This window comes from Dasypus novemcinctus, chromosome 16 (assembly GCF_030445035.2).
Source record: "Dasypus novemcinctus isolate mDasNov1 chromosome 16, mDasNov1.1.hap2, whole genome shotgun sequence".
Taxonomy (NCBI): domain Eukaryota; kingdom Metazoa; phylum Chordata; class Mammalia; order Cingulata; family Dasypodidae; genus Dasypus; species Dasypus novemcinctus.
This window is the reverse complement of record NC_080688.1, coordinates 11,407,053-11,429,101: the sequence shown is the minus strand read 5'-3', so window position 1 is coordinate 11,429,101 and position 22,049 is coordinate 11,407,053. Positions and strand designations below refer to the sequence as shown.

The following is a 22,049-nucleotide window of genomic DNA, read 5'->3' as shown; positions in this document are numbered from 1 at the left end:
ATTAACCCCTGAAAAATTTGCATACGTGTTGGCCAAGAACATTCTGCTTAAGGCTCCTGTGGAGTTCAAATGAGTCTCGGTCAGATCATTATTATGATTTTACTGACAATAGGTTGAAGGAATTTGTCCATGAGTTGCTTCCAGAACAGTAACAATTTGGTTGTTCCTTGTCAAATATCTCCATTTTGCTAATACAGTTTTTTTTTTTTAATTTAAGATCCTAGCTCTCATGTCTTATTTCCAATAGATATCAATTTTTAAAAGAACTTTACTTTCCCAGAAATTTCCTGAGGGCTTGTGCCACATCTTTGTTTCGAAGACTGTAGATTAATGGATTGAGCATGGGAGTAACAATAGTGTAGAAAACAGAAACTACTTCATCTTGCTCTGCAGTATGATAGGCTTTGGGGAGAAAGTACTTGAAGATTGCTGTTCCATAGAAGAGAGACAGCACAATCATATGGGAAGAACAGGTGGCCAAAGCCTTTCTCATCCCTATGATTGATTCTAAACGCAAAACAGTAGAAAATATCTGCCCATACGAAGCCATAATATAAGATATGGGAATGAGGGTGAACACAACACCACTAACATAAAGCCCATTTTCAAAATGAGATGTATCAGCACAAACAAGTTTCAGGAGAGCTGGAATCTCACAAAAGAAATGATGGATTTCCCGGGAGGCACAGTAAGGTAAATTGAGTGTATATATGACATGGACCAAGGCATTGAATAAAGCACCCAACCAGGTACCAACCACCAGGAAGGCACACACTGTGGGGCGCATGAGAATGTAGTAACGGAGAGGGTGGCATATAGCCACATAGCGATCATAAGCCATAACTGCCAGGAGAAGGCACTCTGCACCAATAATGGCTGTGAAGAGAATGAGCTGAGTTGTACAGTAAATAAAGGAAATGGTATTCTTCCCAGATAGGAAGTCAATGGCTATCTTGGGGACAAATGTGGAGCTATACAAGAGGTCCATGATGGAAAGTTGGCTGAGAAGGAAATACATAGGAGTATGGAGTCGAGAATCCAACCAAATGAGAGTCAGCATCATAATATTTCCAAGAATGGTTATAAGAAACATCAAGAAGAAAAGAGAGAAAAGGATATTGGGGGCTTTAATGTTGTGAAATAGCCCCAGGAGAACAAAATCTGTTCCAGTGGTCCGATTAGTCCATCTCCCCATTCTATGCTTCCTTATTCATTATCCTAGATAGATTAGAAGAAAAAAAAAAAACTTTTATTCCCACCGCAAATTGGTTCACTTTCATTTATAATGAGCTTATATTAGTCTCTTCCTTAGTTGTACAATTTTATATATTAGGAGTTTCAAATATTTTCACCATTGACTCTACGAAACACTTGATCTTATTCCTTTTGCAAATGTAATCAATGCTAATTGAAAATATTTTATCCCAAATTTATCTAATTTTGTAAACTATAAGTATTTTAAGTATATACATATATGGTCTTGAAATTTAATAATGTTAATAAGCAGAATTTGATTTAAAATAAAGAACTCAGACATCATTATATACTCTCACTGAATTTATCTTCTCTTTGTAAATGTATCAGTCTATCTTTGTCTGTATATCTCTATTGATCTCTCAATCTATCTATCTATTCTACTATGTCTATTATTTTGCCTACCTATGCATGGATATATCACATGCAGATTCTTAAAGACAGTCATCTTTTTGCTTATTCTTCCTTTGCAGAATCTATTTCTAAGTAATCTGCTGCACACCTATACAAAATATGCTAGGTAATTTACATCTGGCATTGTAAATTTTTACCAGTTATATAAAGAAATACTTTTCTTCTTTTCAAAGGCAAGTTTGCTTTTCAGTGGTATCTAGTAACTGTGCATATTTTGACAGCAGTTAAAGAACAAGGACCATAATCACACACAAGTTTCCTATTTCTTTGCATTCTACCTAATGTGGCATCTAAAAGAATAATCTTCTCTAAGTGGTCTCTATTTTGAAATTGAGATTGGTATGTTTATGTTTACTTATCTTTGTAATTTGATAAGAGAAAACAAAAGATCATCCAAAGAGAAGGTGTAGAAACTTGCTATAGTACTTGGTGTCTGATGACTAAGATTCAGTATTCTGAGGCTACATACTCAAAAAGACTGTTGTTGATATAACAAACTACAAAAAAAAAAAAAAAAAGGAAACAAACAAAATACAGAAACTGATAGAAAAAAGCAAAAATTGCAATTAGTGATATAATTTTGCCTGAGGTCTTGGTAATGTTTCGCAGTTCTGTATAACTCAATAGAGTTCTGTGTGAAGGAAAGAAAGTGTAACTTGTACAGTAGGCCAAAAACCTGGACTGCATGGGAGTGGGAGGGGATGGGGAAAATCTCAGTCACCTCATTTTCCATTTCATTAAAAAAGAAGGAATGAGTAGACTGTTTAATTTGGGTAATGTGCAGGTATTACATGATTCGAGATATTCCTCAGGAAATGGTTCATTTTATATTACAATATCCATGACAATATCAACAAATAAATTTCACTCAGCACAGAAGATTAACCTTTTTTCTAGAAAAGGAGTCATTGGACGCCACAATATATAGTGACTTTCTTGCGGTTGGAAACATGTCTTCTTTTTATGACACTGTATCTAAGATATTCCATATAATTAAATATTACCCCCTTAATATTTATGACATGTTCATTATAGGAATACTGCACTACATTACTTATGTTCATTTCAAGGTATAAACTTATATATATATCTATTACTAGTTCTCCAGCAATTATGGACAGATATAAAAATAATATCTGATCAGGAGAAGTACTGTAAAACACTATACACTCATTACATAGTCTTAATTGTAAAGCTCTTCATTGCTAAAAATATATGAGCTCTGAACTGCATTTCTTTTTTTTGTCTTTATTTTTTTAATGTTACATTAAAAAAATATGAGGTCCCCATTTACCCCCCACCCCCCTCACCCCACTTCTCCCCCATAACAACCTCCTCCATCATCATGAGACATTCATTGCTCATGGTGAATACATCTCCGAGCACCGCTACACCTCATGGTCAATGGTCTACACCATAGCCCACACTCTCCCACAGTCCACTCAGTGAACCATGGGAGGATATACAATGTCCAATAACTGTCCCCGCAGCACCACCCAGGACAACTCCAAGTCCCGAAAATGCCCCCACATCACATCTCTGATCTGCATTTCAAAACTGTGAATTTTTACTTTCAATTAGGTATTATACATTCATATTACAGGACTTCAATACACATAAGTAAAATATATACTATTTTTATATTTATAATATTCATAATATCTTTTTTCAGATATTCTTCCTGTTTATTGTTAAGAAATGCATACTTATTTAATTTGTTGAAACATGTTTTTCTATGTCATCTCAATTAAGATAAATATACTTTGATTCAGGATTTATTTAGAATTTTTCCATTACTGTGTCTTTCCTACCAGTATTTGTGGGACTGTATGCCTTTGGCATCATATAAAGGAGGGTAAGAGAAACAATGATATATTATTAATCAAAACAACAAACACAAAAGAAAAAAAAAAACAACAAACAGTGCAGTTGAATTCCTGAGAGGGAGTCAATTTGTTCTTTCTAAATAAATGTATATATAAAGAGAGAGAGAGAATGGAGTCAGTCATTCTAAATCAGTAGTATTTGTGTCAATTAGAGAAATGAAGATGTAAACTTGGTAAGATAAAAGGAATATAAAATTGTTAATTATTAAACTTTCTTGGTATGTGTTTAATTATCTCTTAGTTTTATGTTCTCCTTCCCTCAAAATGTCTTTACAGAACCTTTGAGAGACTTGTGACAGTCAAGAATTTTGGAGGTTAGATTATTTCTGATTGTTTATTCTTCCATCTTTATCAACAAGTAACTTTATATATGATACTCTAAAATGATAAGGTTTAGGTAAATGAACACTTAGTAGGTACGATATGATGAGCTCAAAGGTCCATCCTTCTCTTTCTCACCTAGTTAACTTGAATTGTTCAAAATTATATATGTATATATATATATGTATAAAATATCTATGAAATATCCTTTCACTTATGCACAAATATGACTTGGATTGAAAAATACATTTTTGCCTAATGTTTTCCCATGTAAATATATCCCATGTAAATATATTAACATTCTCACATTTAAAACTTTAAAATAAAATCCTTATATTAATCTACAGAAGCAAATAAGTGCATCATACACTCCATGCATTAATAAAATAATTGAACTCTCTATATTAAAGTTTTTCATTGGTTATATATTAATGATAATTTTTGTAATTCTAATAATTTTTAGATAGTGTTTCTTTTAATTAAGAATCTCTGAAGGATTTATAGTATCAGACACATGGTAAATAAAAATATACAGTACTATCAAAAAGCTGCTAAATTTCAGTTATATTTATACTGACTTAAAGATTAGAATTGAAAATCACATAATATTAATTTACCTGTATTGTGAAAGTAACTATGATTATGTCAAATTAAGAACTGCTCACATAAGAATAACATTATTATCATGCCTAATAGTCTATTGAAATTTTTGGCTTTAAAGTAAATTCTAGATTAAAAGTATTAATTCTAAGGCCTTAAACGTTTTTCTGTAAAGTACTGAGAGTGTACTAAATTGATAACTTACCTCCTATATTTTTCTTAAGTTATAACCATAAATCTATTTATGAAAAGTAAACGTTGCATATAAATATATCCAGAAAGATTCATCAATCAAGGAAATTCCATATAACTAACAATTAGCAAGTACTAACTTTTGATTGTAAAACTACTGCATTATATTAATTATGTTTATTTCAAGGAATGTAAGCCAACAGAATTGTGTCGATCATTCTAAATCAGTAATAACTTTATTAGAGAAAGCAGATGTAAAATAAGGTATAAGTACTATAAATTGTTAGTAATTAAAAGTCTTTCTTACTATATGTTTAATCCTCTCTTAGTGTGATCGTCTCATAAAATGATTTTACAGAACCGAGGAGAGGCTTCTGGCAATCAACAATTTTAATGTTTTAATTCAAATTGGCTATTCTTCTTTCTTTAGCAACATGTAATGTTATATATGATTCTCTAGAGCTTTTAGGAAATATACAAGTTGTCCTTCTTAATGGTGCAGAACTGAAAATCCATGTATAAGGAGGTAGACATAGTCATATTACACATTACATAGTCTATAAAAATCATGGGACAAATCTTAAAAAGCCTTACATTGTTCAAGTGATTTTCACAAATGGTATTTTATATACTCCGTAATATGTTCAAAATTTATTTTCCTTATCAATAAAATAATATGAAGTTAGTACTTCTTAATAAATTTTAAAGAAAATTATGCTTTAATCAGAAGAGAAAATTTGAAGAATTGTTTAAAGTAACTAAAGATCTTAGAATATGAAGGACTAAAATATACTTCCATCATAATCTCAACTGGATAACTTGTCCCTTTTAAACTTTAATGTATAATACATTTATGAAATAAATATGCATTTATGCTTAAGCACTCCTAAGGGGTAAAAGATCTATTTTTGCTTGATAGGCAAAGAATTTTCCCCATATCATATAAATATATCATATAAAAATATCAAATTATTATGCTTTGTAAGTTTCATTAAAGTCAAAATTTTCACATTTAGAAATTAAAAAAAAATTCCTATGTTAATCTGCTGATGAAATTAATGAATCAATTAATAATAAAACTATGGAACTATCCATGGTAAATTTATTCAATGATTATGTAATGATGAATTAAATTTTTTGTAATTAAAACATTGTTTTAGACAATGTTTCTTTGGTTATTGAAGGATCTCTGAAGGATGCACAGTAGCAGATGTGTGGTAAAACAAACAAAACAATCTGGTTAATTATTTGGTCTGTTCATATGTAGGTTGAGCTCTGAATATCAGCCCAGTGGCAACACCTACTCATCAGATATTGGACTCAGCCAGGAAAACTAACAAAAAGATGTTGATTGAAATTCTCCACCCCAGGAAGTAGAGAGTGTCAGCAACTGCAAGCAATACAGGTCCATCCATCTGCCCCATAGGATCTAAGATCTCTCTCAATCAGCGTCAGAGTGGGCATCACCACCACAAAATCCTTAAGTTTGAGTAAGGAAACATCAAAAGGGGGAAAAGGAGTTATGAACTAAAGTAGACTTATTACTCTAGCAATAGAAAACCTTGTTTCATTGATATAAAGGCAGGGGACCAAGAGGTTCTTAGGAGAGAGGGACAAATATGTGCAACATCAGAGCATTTTTGAACATTGGAATTGTCCTACATGGCATTGTAATGATGATACAGGCCAGTTACTGTTTTGTCAAACCTATAAAATTTTGTGGGATAGAGTATAAACTATAATGTAAACTATAGTCCTTGATTAATACAATGCTTCAATATGTCTTCATCAATTATCACAAATGTACCACACACAGAGTTTAGGTGGCAGAGTGTGGGAAGGGGATAGGGTGGGGTAGATGGGAATTGCCTATATTATTCATGAAACATTTATGTAATCTAAACTTCTTTAAAAATGAAAAAAATTAAAAAGAGCTGCTCAATTTCATTTTTATTTATACGTACCTGAAAATTAGAATTGATAGTCATGTAACTTTACCTGTATTTTAAAAGAAAGCCTAGAAATGTCAAAGGACATTTCTGTTCACAAAAGAATAACATTCTTATGAGACTTATATAATTGGTTTTTTTTGGCTGAGATACGAATCCTAGATATAGACTAACTTACCCTTCATATTTTTCCACAAATACCAGAAAACTTTTTATGTAAAAGGAAGTGTTGTACAGAAATGTATCTGGAGAACTTCACCTCCTTCATTTGTTCTCAAGGCCATACATTACCAATGAATTAAGAGGTTAAATACAACAATAAATTCTTTACCATAGAGATTTGGGCCAATTTACAATTCTACCTATATTCTCCTCAGAGAAAATGTCCCTTGTCTGCCCCTCTGTTCCCTAAGGGTGAACAAGCATGATGATTCCATTGTCCTTCACATGCCCAAATTAAGCAAGTGTGTTATCTTGGGAAAAAAGCAAACAGAAATATCAAAAAGTCCCATATTCAACTATTTTCCTGCCCAATTAACTCTATCAGAGAAATTGATTAATTGCAGTGGTCGAATCCCAGGGATGAATTCAGCAACTGCTGCTATGGATCCAGAGTTAGTGGATTTCCTCCCTGGTTTCATCACTTATTAGTGACTTCAGATATTTTACTTTGCTTTGCTCTGATTCCTTATCTATAAAACTGAGATGACAAGAGCCTGCATGTTATAGGTTTTTGAGAATATAAACATAATTGATTATTGAACATCTTATGGAGCAGTGTCAGGTGTACAGGAAACAGTAAATATTTGAAAATATGAAGATGAATTTTATATTATTGATATGATAAAGAGTATGAATTAATCTATAATGTTTAGTTTTATTTTTCTGCTTGTGTCATGAAATAAATTAGAAAATTTTATAAGGAGAAACATTTTATTAAATGAACTATATATTACGCCATCTATGTATTGCCTATCAAATCTCTCATTTAAAAATGAACACACAATATGCATGCGCTTATTATATACACACATAGCACATGATTTACATATATAAAGAATTCTTCATTGTTTTTCATTTTGATATATCCAGTATCATTGCTATTTTTTCACATATGGGTAATTGTTCATATTTCATTCTAATCCCAAAATGATCCCTAAATTTTTTTTCCATAATGTGAGTATGGGAGGTCTATAACAATTCTAGGATTTGAGTTTTTTTACAGAATCAAATCTCTGACTTTGTATAGCGTATGACATTTAACACACGAACAAAAGATGTTTTCTTTTACTCTACTAAGAAAATTTTAAAAATAATGCATAAACCCAAATGCAACAATAAGCAGTAATTGTAATTTGCACCCACACACTCCAAGTCATTACATCAATCATATAACTGGATATCATGCCATCTAGTCTTTCCTACTATGTCTGTTGTGAAAGTACCACTATACTATCTGAAAAGCAAGACATATATATTAGCACTATAGTTACAAAACAAAAGTAAAATGTGAAGGCAATTTTTAACTACTTTGTCCATTTTTGTTAAATCTTGTTTATATTCTTATTAGTTAGACATCATTAGATTTTAAAATAAAATTAGTGCAACACTACTTTAGAATTTTCTTGAAGAAAACTCTGTTTTTGTGATCCAGGAAATATGGGAGAGAGAAGGGAAGGGCTTCCCATTGAATATTTTTGTACATTATCTGAGCATATATTACATGAGTACAAGTAGCACAACTTCTACATAACAATTTATATTCACATGTCCAGTTTCCTTTTGACATATATTATCCCTTCTTTCTAAGTCTTAATTTGTAGTTTCTTAACAGATGGATTCTAGAAATTACATTTACCAGAACCCCTTTTTCTGTATTGTCATGTTTATGGCCTATGAATTAGAGGGATTTACGTGTGATTTGGAAAATAGGAAGAGGAAAAATTTATTCTCTGAAGTAGGTAGATGTGTTTGCAGTATCAATAACTTACACTGGTATTGATGCCCTTGCTTTATTTATTGTGCATAGTAACAAATCATTTCAAATCTGCAGACTTCAGAATCCAAGTGAACTACAGTTTACATTGTAGTTTACACTCTGCACAATTATATAGGCTATGACAAAAAATACAATGGCCTGTATTCATCACTGCAATATCATGGAGGACAACTCCAGTGTCTTGAAAATGCCCCCATAGTACACCTCTTTTTCCCTCTCCCATCCCTGAGAGCCTCTGGTTGCCACTGCTTTTATATTAATGATAACATTTCTTCCATTGCTATTATAATAAGTGTATAGTTGAACAATAATAAGTCTACTATAGTTGATTGTTCATTCCCCAATCTTGAGGATTTGGGGATGGTGATGCCAACTCTGCTTCTCATTGAGAGGGAATTGAGTAGTCCATCGTTAGTAACAATGCTTCATTATATGTTCATCAATTGCAACAAATGTACCACACTAATGAATGATGTAGTTAATGTAGGAATGTGTGACATGGTAAGGGAGAGGTTAATATGGGAATGCCTTATAACTTTTAAAATTTCACATTATATAATCTAAAGCTTCTTTAAAAATAAAAAGTAATTTAAAAAGAAAAAAAAAAACAATTCAAATGAATCCATTTCAGTTGTTTCCTAAATCCTTTCCATCAATGTTATTCCTATATTTTATAATACATGGGACTTTCTATTATATCTTATGTAAGTTTATTATTTATCATGCTAAAGAAATGAAAATTTTATATTAAAAGGGATATAAAAATAGATGTATTTAACAAAAGAAATATATAAAGATAAACTCCATATTTTCTCCCTTCTCCCAGTTTTTTGCCTGATATGCGATATGACATCTGCTTCTTCCTTTTTACTGCATATTTCTCCATACCATCTCATGTTTCATTTCTTTTTCTACTTGAAATTATAATTCTTCACTTTCTACCTAGTAAAACATTGGAAACGTTTTGTTATTAAATGTGTCAAGAATTGTCAAGCTTTAGCTCTCATATGGGAAAGAATAGTTGGATTTAAATGTCTTATTCACTCAATTTTCATATATTAAATAAACCTAGTCACCAAAAAATGAGAAAATGTAATAAGCATTCTTTAAATTAATAATTTGGTAGAATAATTTCAGTCACATTAATTACTATTTAAAATATAGAGAAACTTGGTATAATTTCTGAGTGTGTTTATTTAAAAATATTTAACAAAACAAACAAATGAACCCAATTCTTCTTAAAGTTTATCATATGACATCCAGTACAAGTATAAAATTACATATGCTTAAATATTAAACACTAATTGTGCACTTATTCTTTAATTCACATGTGATTTTATTGCTGGTATTAGCGACCACAAAGGAGATACTGTATAATACTAACTAAAAAATCAGCTCATTCAAATTGTAGAAATATTTTCTTGTATATGGGGCATTATTCAATCATTCCTTTAAAATTCATGTACAGCATAATTAATAAGGTAGAGGATAAATTTATTTATTAATTTTGATGAAACTGTATGTCTGCAAAAGGCTATACATTTTCAGTATAAAGACATTTTTTTCTGCAAGCATTTACACATAATAGAAAAAAGGGAGAAACAGTTTGGTGCTCCAGGAGGACTATGGAAACACATAAATTCTAGTCATGGAAGATGGCTCTGGAGTTCAGGGCCTTGTCAGTGGGCCCTATTTTGGAATTTGTGTTCCTGAGTGTGATGGAGTTGGACTCAGAAGTGACCTTGCTACACATGCCATATGACCCAGCAATCGCACTGCTGGGTATATACCCAAAAGAACTGAAAATAAGGACACAAACCGATATATGCACACTAATGTTCATAGTGACATTATTCACTATTGTCAAAAGTTGGAATCAACACAAATGCCAATCAACAGATGAATGGATAAATAGATACATAAAATATGGTATATACATACAAAGGAATATTACTCAGCTATTGCAAGCAAAACATAATAGAATAAATACTGAATGAATGTGCTATTATGTTCACGTGCACATGCCTTTTCTGTCACTTATACTAAACCTGTGCTTGGCACAGGGGTTAGTGTATACTCGGGAGACTTTAATCTCTGGACTTCCCATGTGCCAGCAGAACCCTGAGCCTCAGCCAAGTTGCAGCTCCTACTCGCTGGTTCTTTGGACTTACCCTGGTCAGCTAACAGGGAGGTGAAGATGGTCAACCACAACACCAGGGAGCCGAGAGTGCCTTCAACTGCGACAAGGAGAATTGCATCCATTATCCATGAGGAATCTAAGCCCCATCTTGATATAGAGGTGGAGTGGACATAAACATCCCAGGGTCAACAGGATGGAGGAATAAAACATAGGTGAGAGTGGACCTACTGATATCCTACCATAAAACTATTGTGACTAGTAATGGAAGAAATTGTAGCATTGATGTAGAGAAAGTGGCCATGGTAGTTGCTGAGGGCAGGGAGAGGGAAGAAGTGATATGATGTGGGGGCATTTTCAGGAGTTCCAGTTGCCCTAAATGATATTGCAGGGACAGATGCTAGAAATTATATATCCTGCCAAAACCCACTGAATGTACTGGAAGAGAGTGTGAACTACAGTGTAAATTATTATCCATGTGTTACAGCAGTGCTCCAAAATGTGTTCATCAAGTGCGATGCATGTGCCACAATGATGAAGGAGGTTGTTGATGTGGGAGGAGTGTGGTGGGGGAATGGGGGGTATACAGGAACCTCTTATATTTTTTAAGGTAACTTTTTTTGTGATCTATGTATCTTCAAGAAATACAATTTACAAAAATGATGGGGGTTGGGGGTGGGGAGTGGGTTATATGGGAACCTTTTATGTTTTTTAATATAATGTTTTGTGTGATCTATTAACTTCAGAAAGCATTTAAAAAGAAAAAAGTAAAAAAAAAGTAACTAAATCAGGTTGCAAAATGAAAAAAACAGAAAACAAAGCTCTGCTAGTTATAAACACTACAATATGCTTTTGCCATTTTAATTCATTTCCAATTTACCAAATACTTTTTAGGAATTCTACACGAATTAACCTTCAACTTTCCATTCTTTACCTTCATTCCATTTTCAGATGAGCAATATTCTAATTAACTCCATGAGTTTACACAATATATTTAGGTCATAATAGCTCAATCATACAGAAATTGTTCTGTTGTGTCTTGCTTGCATCACTCATATGTTGCAGGTTCATCCATGTTGCCATCTGCTTTATAACTTCACTTCTTCTTATTGCTGCATAATATTTCATCATGTGTATACATCACAATTTCTTTATCTGTTCATTGTCTGATGAACACTTTGGTTGTTTCCAACTTTTGGCAATCGTGAATAACACCACTACGAATATGAATGTGCAGCTGTCTGTTTGTGTCACTGCCCTCAGATCTTCTGGGTATATAACTTTTAAGATTTATTCCCTCTTCATATGGCAGTCTATATTCAACTTCTTTAGGAACTGCCAAACAGTCCTCCACAGTGGCTTACCATTCTCCATTCCCACCAACAATAAATAAGCATTACTATCTCTCCAATACTTACAGTTTTCTGACTTTTTAATAGTGGCCATTCTCATAGGTGTGAAATGATATCTCATTGTAGTTTTGATTTGCATTTCCTTAAGCCCTGAAGTTAATTTTTTTTTTTCAATTGTTTCTTTGCCATTTGAATTTCTTCTTTGGACAATTGTCACTTCAAGGATTTTGCCCTTTTTAAATACGTATTTACATTCTTAAAGAAGCTTTATGTTACATAAAAATATATAGGAATTCTCATATTAACCTCATCCCTCCCACACATTTCCTCTTTGAAAGCTTCTTTCATTGTGCAGTCTATTTGGTACAACTGATGAACACATTGAAGTATTGCTACTAAACACTGATTATAGTTTAAAATATACTTCACAATTTTCACCACACAGTCTTATAGGTTTTAACCAAATGCATAATGGCTGTATCCTCAATTGCAATGTCATGTAGGACAATTCCAATGCCCACAAAATGCACCATGTTTCACTTTTTTTTCTCTCTCCTACCCCTCAGAAGCTCTGGTGGCCACAGCCTTTACATCAATGTTACAAATACTTCCTTTGTTAGGATAACAATGAGTCTATTTTAGTTGATTGTTGCATTCCCTTTTCATGTTTGTTCATTCTTCAATCTTGAGGATTTTTGAATGGTGTGTGCCGAATTTGTTTCTATTTGAAAGGGGGCTTACGTCTCATGGGACAGATGAATGGAACTTTCATGCTTCAGTTGTAGATTATCTCTATTTTTGGCATGAGAATTTTCTTTCATCATCACATTGTTTAGTTGTCCTAGGTAATTCCAATGACCTGGGAGTAGTTGTCGCAACTCTGTTGAGATTCATGGCTCAGCCAGCATATGAACAGCCAGAAAATTTAAGTCTCTGGGACTTATATTTAACAAGTTTGGTGCTGTATTAGTCAGCCAAAGAAGTGCTGATGCAAAATACCATAAATCATCTGGTTTTTAAAACTGTATTTATTTATGGTAGAAGCTTGAAGTTCCCAGATCACAAAATGTAAGTTACTTCCCTTATCAAAGTCCTCTGTCAAGTGTTGGAGCAAGATGGTTGCCAAAGTCTGTGAGGGCTCAGGCTTCCTGGGTTCCTCTCTTCCCATGGTTCATTTCTCTCTGGCCTCAGCTGCTGTACTTCCTCCATAAGGCCAACTGTTGAGCAGCTCTGTCTCTCTCCCCGGGGTTTCTGCAATGTCTAAGGAGCTGTCTCTATTCCTCTGTGTTCTTCTCCTATGTGTTAACTTCCTGGGCTCCAGCTCAAAACTCCAATATCAGAACTACAACATCAAAACTCCAAATAACAGTTCTGCCATGTCTCTTTCTCTGTGAAAAGAGGATAGGGAGGCAACATCCTACTGATAGGACCCAGTCAAACCTTAATCATTATTTAATCAAGTAAACCTCTGAATCTAATTAACTCTAATATGCTCAGAGTAAAAGACCTGTTTATAAACAAAATCCATTTCTTTTTGGAAATCATCAAGCTGAAACCCTTCACCCCATGAAATTCCAAAAAGTCACTACAATATTAAAACAAACACACACACACACACACCTTAAATCAGTCACAATGCTGAGTGCAAAATCATAACAGTCAGTTTAAAGGATAAATTTTTTATTTGGATGAAGTCCCATCTGACTCCTCTTTGGATGAAGTCCTCTGACACCTACAAAACATTTGATCTGGTTCCAATAAACAAATGGACAGACAAAGGATAAGTATTTTCATTATCATAAGGAAAATTTGGGAAGGAAATAAGAGGCACTGGTCTCTACAATTCAGTAAACCTGTAGGGCATCCTTCATTCAATTTCAGAGTCTGAGAGTCATTCTTAAGATAAATTCTTCTCCTAAGGACCACATGTACACTAACCCTTTCTACAGGCTTACCCAACAGCCATTTTCTTGGTGGAACCCTCATTAAGTATCTGAATGTGTCAATGAAGCTCTAGACCTCACCCTCCAAGAGCATTGGGGTGATTACCACACTTTGCCTAAACTCTGGGGTAATTTCTTAACCCCCTTGTACAGTGAAGTGAAGACAATATACTCCCTAACTTTTGTCATACAGACTCAACCCTTTCAAAGTACAAGTAGACCATCTGGACTTCCCTAATCCATGGGGGACAGGTCTGTCCCTCTCAGATTTATAGGGCATCAACCTTTCTAATTCTTGAGGAATGTTCTCTACCCTCTCTGTACCCTGGGACAGCAAAGCTCTCCCTGAACATTGGGTGGGAACATCCATTGTCTTAAACTGCTGGTGCAAATTCACCCTCTCCTCACACATGGGTGGGATTCCTCTCTTGGCCCAAGGTAATGTCTTAATTCCAGATCTTAGTCACCATTGTTTTCCTCTGAAAGCTATTCCCCCTTCCTTCTCCCCCATCAATGTCCTTTTTCTCCCAAGCTGTCAGTGGTTTTCTTTATATAGCTCTCTCAAAAAGCCTGTCAGTCTAGCATGCAAGAGGCAGGCGTTGAAGCCTTCAGACAGTAAGACTTCTCACAAGTTTTCCCTGGATAACTGCATTTTCAATCCTGATTTATAAGTTCTAAGTTTAGGTAAGTCCACCATTGGGGCATTATCATCTGGGAGCTTGATTGTCAGAGATTTGGACATTCCAGAATCATTTCCTCTTTCTTTTGTGCCCAACAGTTCGGTCCTTAGCTTATCTCTTTCATTGAGCACTTTGCTATAAGCTACAAGGAGAAGCCAAGTCACATTCTCCACATTTTCTTTGGAAAGTTCTTCAGCTAAATGCCCAGGTTTGTCATTTTAAAATTCTGCCTTCCATAAAATACCAGGAATTAATCTTGCTTATTTATCTGCAACTTTAAAACACAGATCGCCTGTCCTCCTGTTTCCAAAAATATATTATCATTCAATTCTAAAGCCTCATATAAACACTTTTTAAAAGTCCATATTACTTTCAACAGTCTCTTCAAAGCACTGTAGATCTTTTCTCCCAAGCATCTCACAATTTCTTCAAAAATATTCCTTACCCATTTATAAAACCATCCCTGCATTTTGGTAATTGCAAAAACACTACTCCACTGCCAGTAACAAATTCTGCGTTAGTCAGCCAAAGAGGTGCTGATGTAAAATGCCAGAAAGTGGTTGATTCTTATAATGGATATTTATTCAGGGTAAATGCTTGAGGTTAGCAGGCCATAAAACATTAAGTTACTTCCCTCACCAAAGTCCTCTGCCATGTGTTGGAGCAAGATGGCTGCCAAAATCTGCCAGGGCTCAGGCTTCCTGTGTTCCACTCTTCACAGGGTTCACTTCTCTCTGGACTCAGCTGCTGTGCTCCCTCCACGAGGCCTGCTGTAGATTATCTGGCAAGCTGTTTTCTCTGTCTCCCTGAGGTTTCTGCAGTGTCTAAGGAGCCATCTCTATTCCTCTGTGTTCTTCTCCTGTGTGTTTACTTCCTGGGCTCCAGCTCAAAACTCCAACATCAAAACTCCAACTAACTCTACTGCCATGTTTTTTTCTCTGTGAAAAGGAGAAGATGCATTTTCCTACAGACATGGCCCAATCAAAGCCTTAATCATTATTCAATCAAATAAACCTCTAAATCCAATATAATCTAACATGCCAAGAGGAAAAGATCACTTTACAAACATAACCCAACTGTTTTTTTTTAGAATTCATCAATAATATCAAACTGCTACAAGTGCTAATTATAAATTATTTAAAAGAGGGTAGAAGAGTTATGTGTAGGGAAATTATAAATGAGTTTAACTTTCTTACATTTGGAACATACTTTCTAAAGTAAGGTCCCTTGACAGGGTACAGGATTCCTGAGATTGCCTGCCATATATGTAGTTTCTATAGAAAGGGAGTTTAAAGCAGCAGTGAGAGTCTACTGTGATGTGCATGAGTGTAACATCTGGAATAACCTCCTGACTCACTTTAAATGATCTTAGTCATAAAAATTCTTTGGTATTTAATATTTTCCCATTTTGTTCAAGAGTGTTTTCCTGAAAAATCATGAAATGGTGCTTGGCAGTTATTCCTGGGGGCCAGTGAGATGCAACCCATCCTTGGGGATCATGTCCCATGATAGCATGAAGTAGTTTATATGCTGAGTTTGGTTTAGAAAGCAGTTATATTTGAAAGACAGGGAGGCTTTTATGAGGTAACTCTTAGGAAATACGTAATACTAGGTTAAGCTTAAATTTTACAAGGAAAGATTTTTATGTACAATGATCAATACCAAGGGACTGTGTTCATAATCTGTCTTCCTTCACTAGACACTGCATATGTAATCAGGGCATTCTTGCCATTCTATTAGACAATACAGCAGGACTCACCAGAATGGGAATTGAATATTCTTTTGGTATTGGGTGGGTCTCCAACCATGACCACAACTCCCCATGACCACTTGAGCAGGTTCATATGCCTTTGAGGCATGCCCTAGATGCATCCTACCCCACACATCCCCTCATCACTGACATCCTCATCATTAATCAACCCCTGCAACAGTCATGAACTCTCTGTGTTCCAAATATCCCCAAAAATGAAGCCAAAAATAAGCAATTCGCAATAAAAAACTAATAATAATAAACATAAAAATAAAAATATGAAAAAAGCAATTTTTTCAATTTGTCTTTTATCATCATATCTGTTATCCTTTATATATGGTAAAAATTTTTTCCATATGTTCCCCCAATAGCTCTTTTTTTTTTTTACTTGATCTTCAGAGAAACTTTAGGTTACAGAAAAATCATATTAAAATTATAGGGTTTTACCATATACCCAACCCCCTACTCTCCCCTCTTAATAATATTTTACATGTGCATGTTACATTTGTTACAATTAATGTGTAAGTATTGATTCATTGCTACTAACCTTGGTCAATGGTTAATATTATGGATTACATTTTGCACTGTACACTTTTGCAGGCTTTGACGAAATTTAAAATAGCTCGTGTCCCTTATTACAAGATCATGCAGAACAATACCAGTGCCCTAAAAATGGCTTGTGTTCAATCTATTCTATTCATTTTTCCTTTTCCAGTGGAATCTAATATAACCATGAAGTTTCCACTTTTAATGAATAATATTCACTGTTACATGCAATAAGTATTAGAACATAACAAGCTGATCTGGTTTCTTTAATAGGTACTGTCTATATTCTTGAGAGATTCTTGCCCCTCTAATTAAGAACATAGAAGTTCCCCCCAGGATGGGAGTTTAATATCCTCGTTTATTATGTGTGTCTCCATCCTTTGAGATAACACACTATGTCATGAAGAACACTGACATATTTCATAGAAGCATGCCCCTGTTGTGCCCTATCCTGCATGTCCCCCACCTCTGACGCTCTGCAACAGTAACCCTCCCCCACCTTATAGGTCAGAAGTACATTTCCGCCATTGTAGTTTTAACCACAGACCTACAAATCTCCAGAGTTCACCTGCTCCTTTCTCTAGCTCTCCTCTCAACTCAATGGATAGTCCAACTCAAATTTCCCACACTACTGTCCCTCTCATTCCAACATCAGGGAACCCAATCACATCCCTGTACCAACATTACCTCCATTCACTTCTCAACCAAACCTTTCCACCTTATAGATTTTCCCCATATTGACCACCAGCTCAGCATGCTCTACTTCCTTTTTCCTGATAACCTATCTTACAGACTATAGCTCCGTCAGTCTGGTCAATTTGCTTAAGTCACAACATTGAGGTCATGAATTATTTGTTCTTCCCTATTAGGATTACTTCAGTCAACATAAGTTCTTCAAGAGTCATCCATATTGTCCTGCAGGTTAATACTGCATTGCTTCTTAGAGCTGAGTAAAATTCCATTGTATGTATATATCACAGTCTTTATGCATTCATTTGTTGGTGTTCACTTTGGTTGCTTCCAAATTTTGGCAATTGGGAATAATGCCACTATGAGCATTGTTGTGCATGTATCTATTCATGTTCCTGCTTTAGAATCTTCTGGGTATAAATCCAGAAGTGGGATTGCTGGATCATAAGACACTTCCATAATCAGCTTCCTGAGGAACTGCCAGACTGTCCTCCCTAATGGCTGCACTATTCTATATTCCCACCAGCAGTGGATGAGTATTTCCTTTCCTCCACATTCTGTACAGAACTTGTAGTCCTCTGTTTTTTTTAATAGTCTGATGAGTGTAAGATGATATCTTATTGTGCATTTGATTTGCATTTCCCTGATAACTAGTGACACTGAGCATCTTTCTTGTGCTTTATAGCCCTTTGTATTTCTTTGCAAAAGCGTCTATTCAAATTACTTGCCTATTTTTAAAATGTGTTGTTTGTCTTTCTATTTTTAAGATGTAGGATTTCTTTATATATGTTGCCTATTAGGCCCTTATAGAATAACTGGTTATCAAATATTTTCTCCCAGTGAGTGGGCTTCTTTTTCACTTTCTCGACAAACTCATGTGAATCATAAAAGTTTTTAATTTTGAGGAGGTCCCATTTATCTTTTTTTCTCATTGCTTATGCTTTGGTTGTAAAGTTCATGAAACAAATTACTAATACAAGATCCTGTAGATGCTTCCTTATATTATCTTCCCAGAGCTTTATGGTCTTTGCTCTATATTTAGGTCTTTGATCCATCTTGAGTTAATTTTTGTATATGGAATGAGATGGTAAAACTCTATCATTATTTTGGATATAGATATCCTGTTTTCCCAGGACCATTTTTTGAAGATACCATTTGGTCCTATTTGAGAGGAATTGGTGACCTTGTCAAATATCATTTGATGCAAGGATTTATATCAGAACTCTAAATTCAGTTCCATTAGTCAATATACATTTGTCCCCGAAATCATACATTTTGACCATTGTAGCTTTGTAGTATGCTTTAAAGTTATGTAGCATTACTTCTCCAATTTCATTTTTCTTTTTCAATATGATTTGACTACTCAAGGTCCCCTTTCCTTTCCAATTATTTAATAAGTAGCTTTCCCAGTTAAAAAATGCAGTGGTAATTTTTATTGGGATTGCATTAAATCCGTAAATCAGCTTGGGTAGAACAGACATCATAATGATGTTTTAGTTTTCCAATCCATTTACATGGAGTATAATCCACTTATGTAGTTATTCTTTGATTTCCTTAACAATGTTGCATAGTTTTTTTTGAACCAATTCTTCACATTGTTAGTTAAGTTTTATCCTAGGTGTTTGATTCTTTCAGTTGCTACTGCATATGGAGTTTTATTTTGTTTTTTCTAATGTCCTCTTTAGGTTGCTTATTATTGGTGTAGAGAAATGCTACTGATTTTTTTTGTGTGCTGATTTTATATCTTGCCATTTAACTGAACTCATCAGCTTTAGAAGCTCTATTTTAGGTTTCTCATGGCTTTCTGTGTATAGAATCATATCACCTGCAAATATTGAAATTTTTATTTCTTCCTTTCAAATTTGAATGGCTTTTGTAATTTTTTCTTGACTAAGTGCTCAAGCAAGTATTTCTATTACACTGTTTAATAAGAGTGGTGACAATGGGTGTCCTTGTTTTGTTCTGGATCATACAAGGATAGCTTTTAGGATTTCACCATTGAATACAATGTTAGATGTGGGTTTTTCACATATATCTTTTATTGTGTTGGCAAAGTTTCCTTCTGTTCCTATCTTTTGAAGTGTTTTGTATGAGAAAGATAGCTGGATTTTATTGAGTTGTGTTTTTCTTTTCCTGCCTCTGTAGAGATGATCATGTCACTTTTTTTCCTTTTAATCAGTTAATGTGTTGTATTAAATTTATTGATTTTCTTATGTGGAACCTTCTTTTTTACCTGGGATAAAACCAATTTTATCATATTGTATAGTTCACCTGATGTGTTGAAAGCACTTGGAAAAAATTTTTGAGGATTATAGAATCCAGTTTCATTAGAAGGACTTGTTTGTAATTTTCTTTTAGTGTGGTATCTTTATGTGGTTTTGGTATTAATATGATTGTGGCATCATAGAATATGTTAGGTAAGGTTCCCTCCACTTCTATATTTTGGATAAGTTTAACTAGGATTGCTGTTAATTCTTTCTGAAAAGAATGATATAATTCACAAGTGAAGCAATCTGGTACTGGAGTTTTTTTATGAGTAAATCAATTTCATTACATGTGATTGGTCTGTTGAGTTCAACAATTTCTACTTCCATCAAAGTAGGCTTCTTCCATGTTTCTAGAAATTTTCATCTTCATCTATGTTTTCCATCTTCTTGGCATACAATTTTTCAAAGTATCCTCTTATGATACTCTTTATTTCTTGTGATCAGTAGTGATATCCCATTTCCATTTTATTTTGTGTATTTGAATCTACTCTCTTTTTTATTTTTTAATCTAGCTAAAGACTTGTCAATTTTATTAATATTCTCAAAGAATTAACCTTTGGTTTTGTTTATTTTTTTCTTTTTTTAAAATTCTCAATTTCATTTAACTATGCTCAAATCTTTGTCATTTCCTTCTATATGCTTGCTTTGGGATGTGGTTTTTGTTCTTTTTCAAGTCTCCCAGGTGTACAGTTAGGACTTTGATTTTAGCTCTTTCTTCTTTTTTTATCAAATAATTTATTGACATATATTTTCATAAGCTTTATAATCCACATATTTTAAGTGTGCAATTCAGTGTATTTTAGTTTTTTGATCTTTGTTCCTTGTTTTTGCACCTTGATTGCTCATTGTTTATGCTTGGTGTGTGTTTCTGTATTTCCTCTTTAGGAGACACAGGGAACTGATCATGGGACCTCCCACGAGGGAGGTGGGCACTCAGTTGTTTAGCCAAATCAGTTCCCCGCTCATTTGTTTTTGCTTGTACTCTGTTAGTTTATGCTCTCTGTCAGTTCATTGTTTTTGTTCTTTGTTTGCTCCTTGTTTCTTTCCTTGTTGTCTCCTTGTTGTAGGCTCATTGTCTTTTTCTTTTCTTTAGAATGCAACAGGAGTAAAACCCAGGATATCTGATGTAGGAGGTGAGTGCTCAAATACTTGAGCCACATCTACTCACTTTCTTCTTTTTTAGTATAGACATTTATGGCTATACATTTTCCTGACAGCACTGCTTTTGCTAAGTCCCACAGATTTTCATATATTGTGTTGTCATTTTCATTCATTTCAAGGTAGCTGCTGAGTTATTGTATTTTGCAATTTCCTTCTTGACCTACTTATTGTCTAAGAGTATGTTGTTTAGCCTCCATATATTTGTGTCTATTCTAATTCTCTGCCCCTTATTGATTTCCTTTTTCATTTCATTATGGGCAGAAACATTAATTTTGTATAGTGTCAATCTTTCTGAATTGGTTGACAGTTGGTCTGTATCCTAGCATATTCTATCCTGGAGATTCATCTATTTGTGCCCAAGAAGAATGGATATCCCATTACATTTGACTGCTATGTTCTCTCTATGTCTATTAGGTCTAGATTCTCTAATGCACTATTAAATGTCTCTGTTTCATTATTGACTCTATGGCAAGGTGTTTTGTCTAACAGTGATAATGTTATATTAATGTCCTCTGCTATCTTTATATAGGCATATATTTCTCCTTTTAGTTTTTCCAATGTTTGCCTCAGATATTTTGGGGCACACTGGTAGGTGCATAAATGTTTATATTTTGCTTTCTTTGTGATAAATCACCCAATTTATTGCTATTTAGTGTCCTTTGTCACTTACAATAGTTTTTCATTTAGTCTGTTTTGTTTCATATTAGTATAGTTACTTCTGTCATTTTTTTTCTTATTGTTTGCATGTGAAATCATTTTGCAACCATTCACGTGCAACCTCATTAGACCCCTGGTCTAAGGTTAGTTTCTTGTAGACAGCCTAAAAATGGGTCATAGTTACTTATCCATTCCACTAATCTTTGTCTCTTGAATGGAGAGTTTAATCCATTAACAATGTTATTACTGTC

General features: G+C 34.0%; 1 protein-coding gene across 1 annotated transcript; it reads right to left on the bottom strand.

Moving 5' to 3' along the window:
* Positions 1–268: 268 nt before the first annotated feature.
* On the bottom strand, positions 269–1,195 carry LOC101445428 (olfactory receptor 2T27-like). The gene has a single exon (XM_004472329.2). It carries the CDS (start codon positions 1,193–1,195, stop codon positions 269–271), a length of 927 nt encoding a protein of 308 aa, XP_004472386.2.
* Between the last annotated feature and the right edge of the window lie 20,854 nt (positions 1,196–22,049).

Bases quoted from the DNA above. Each gene is read 5' to 3' on its own strand.
- LOC101445428 (XM_004472329.2), bottom strand. From the start codon at position 1,195: ATGGGGAGATGGACTAATCGGACCACTGGAACAGATTTTGTTCTCCTG.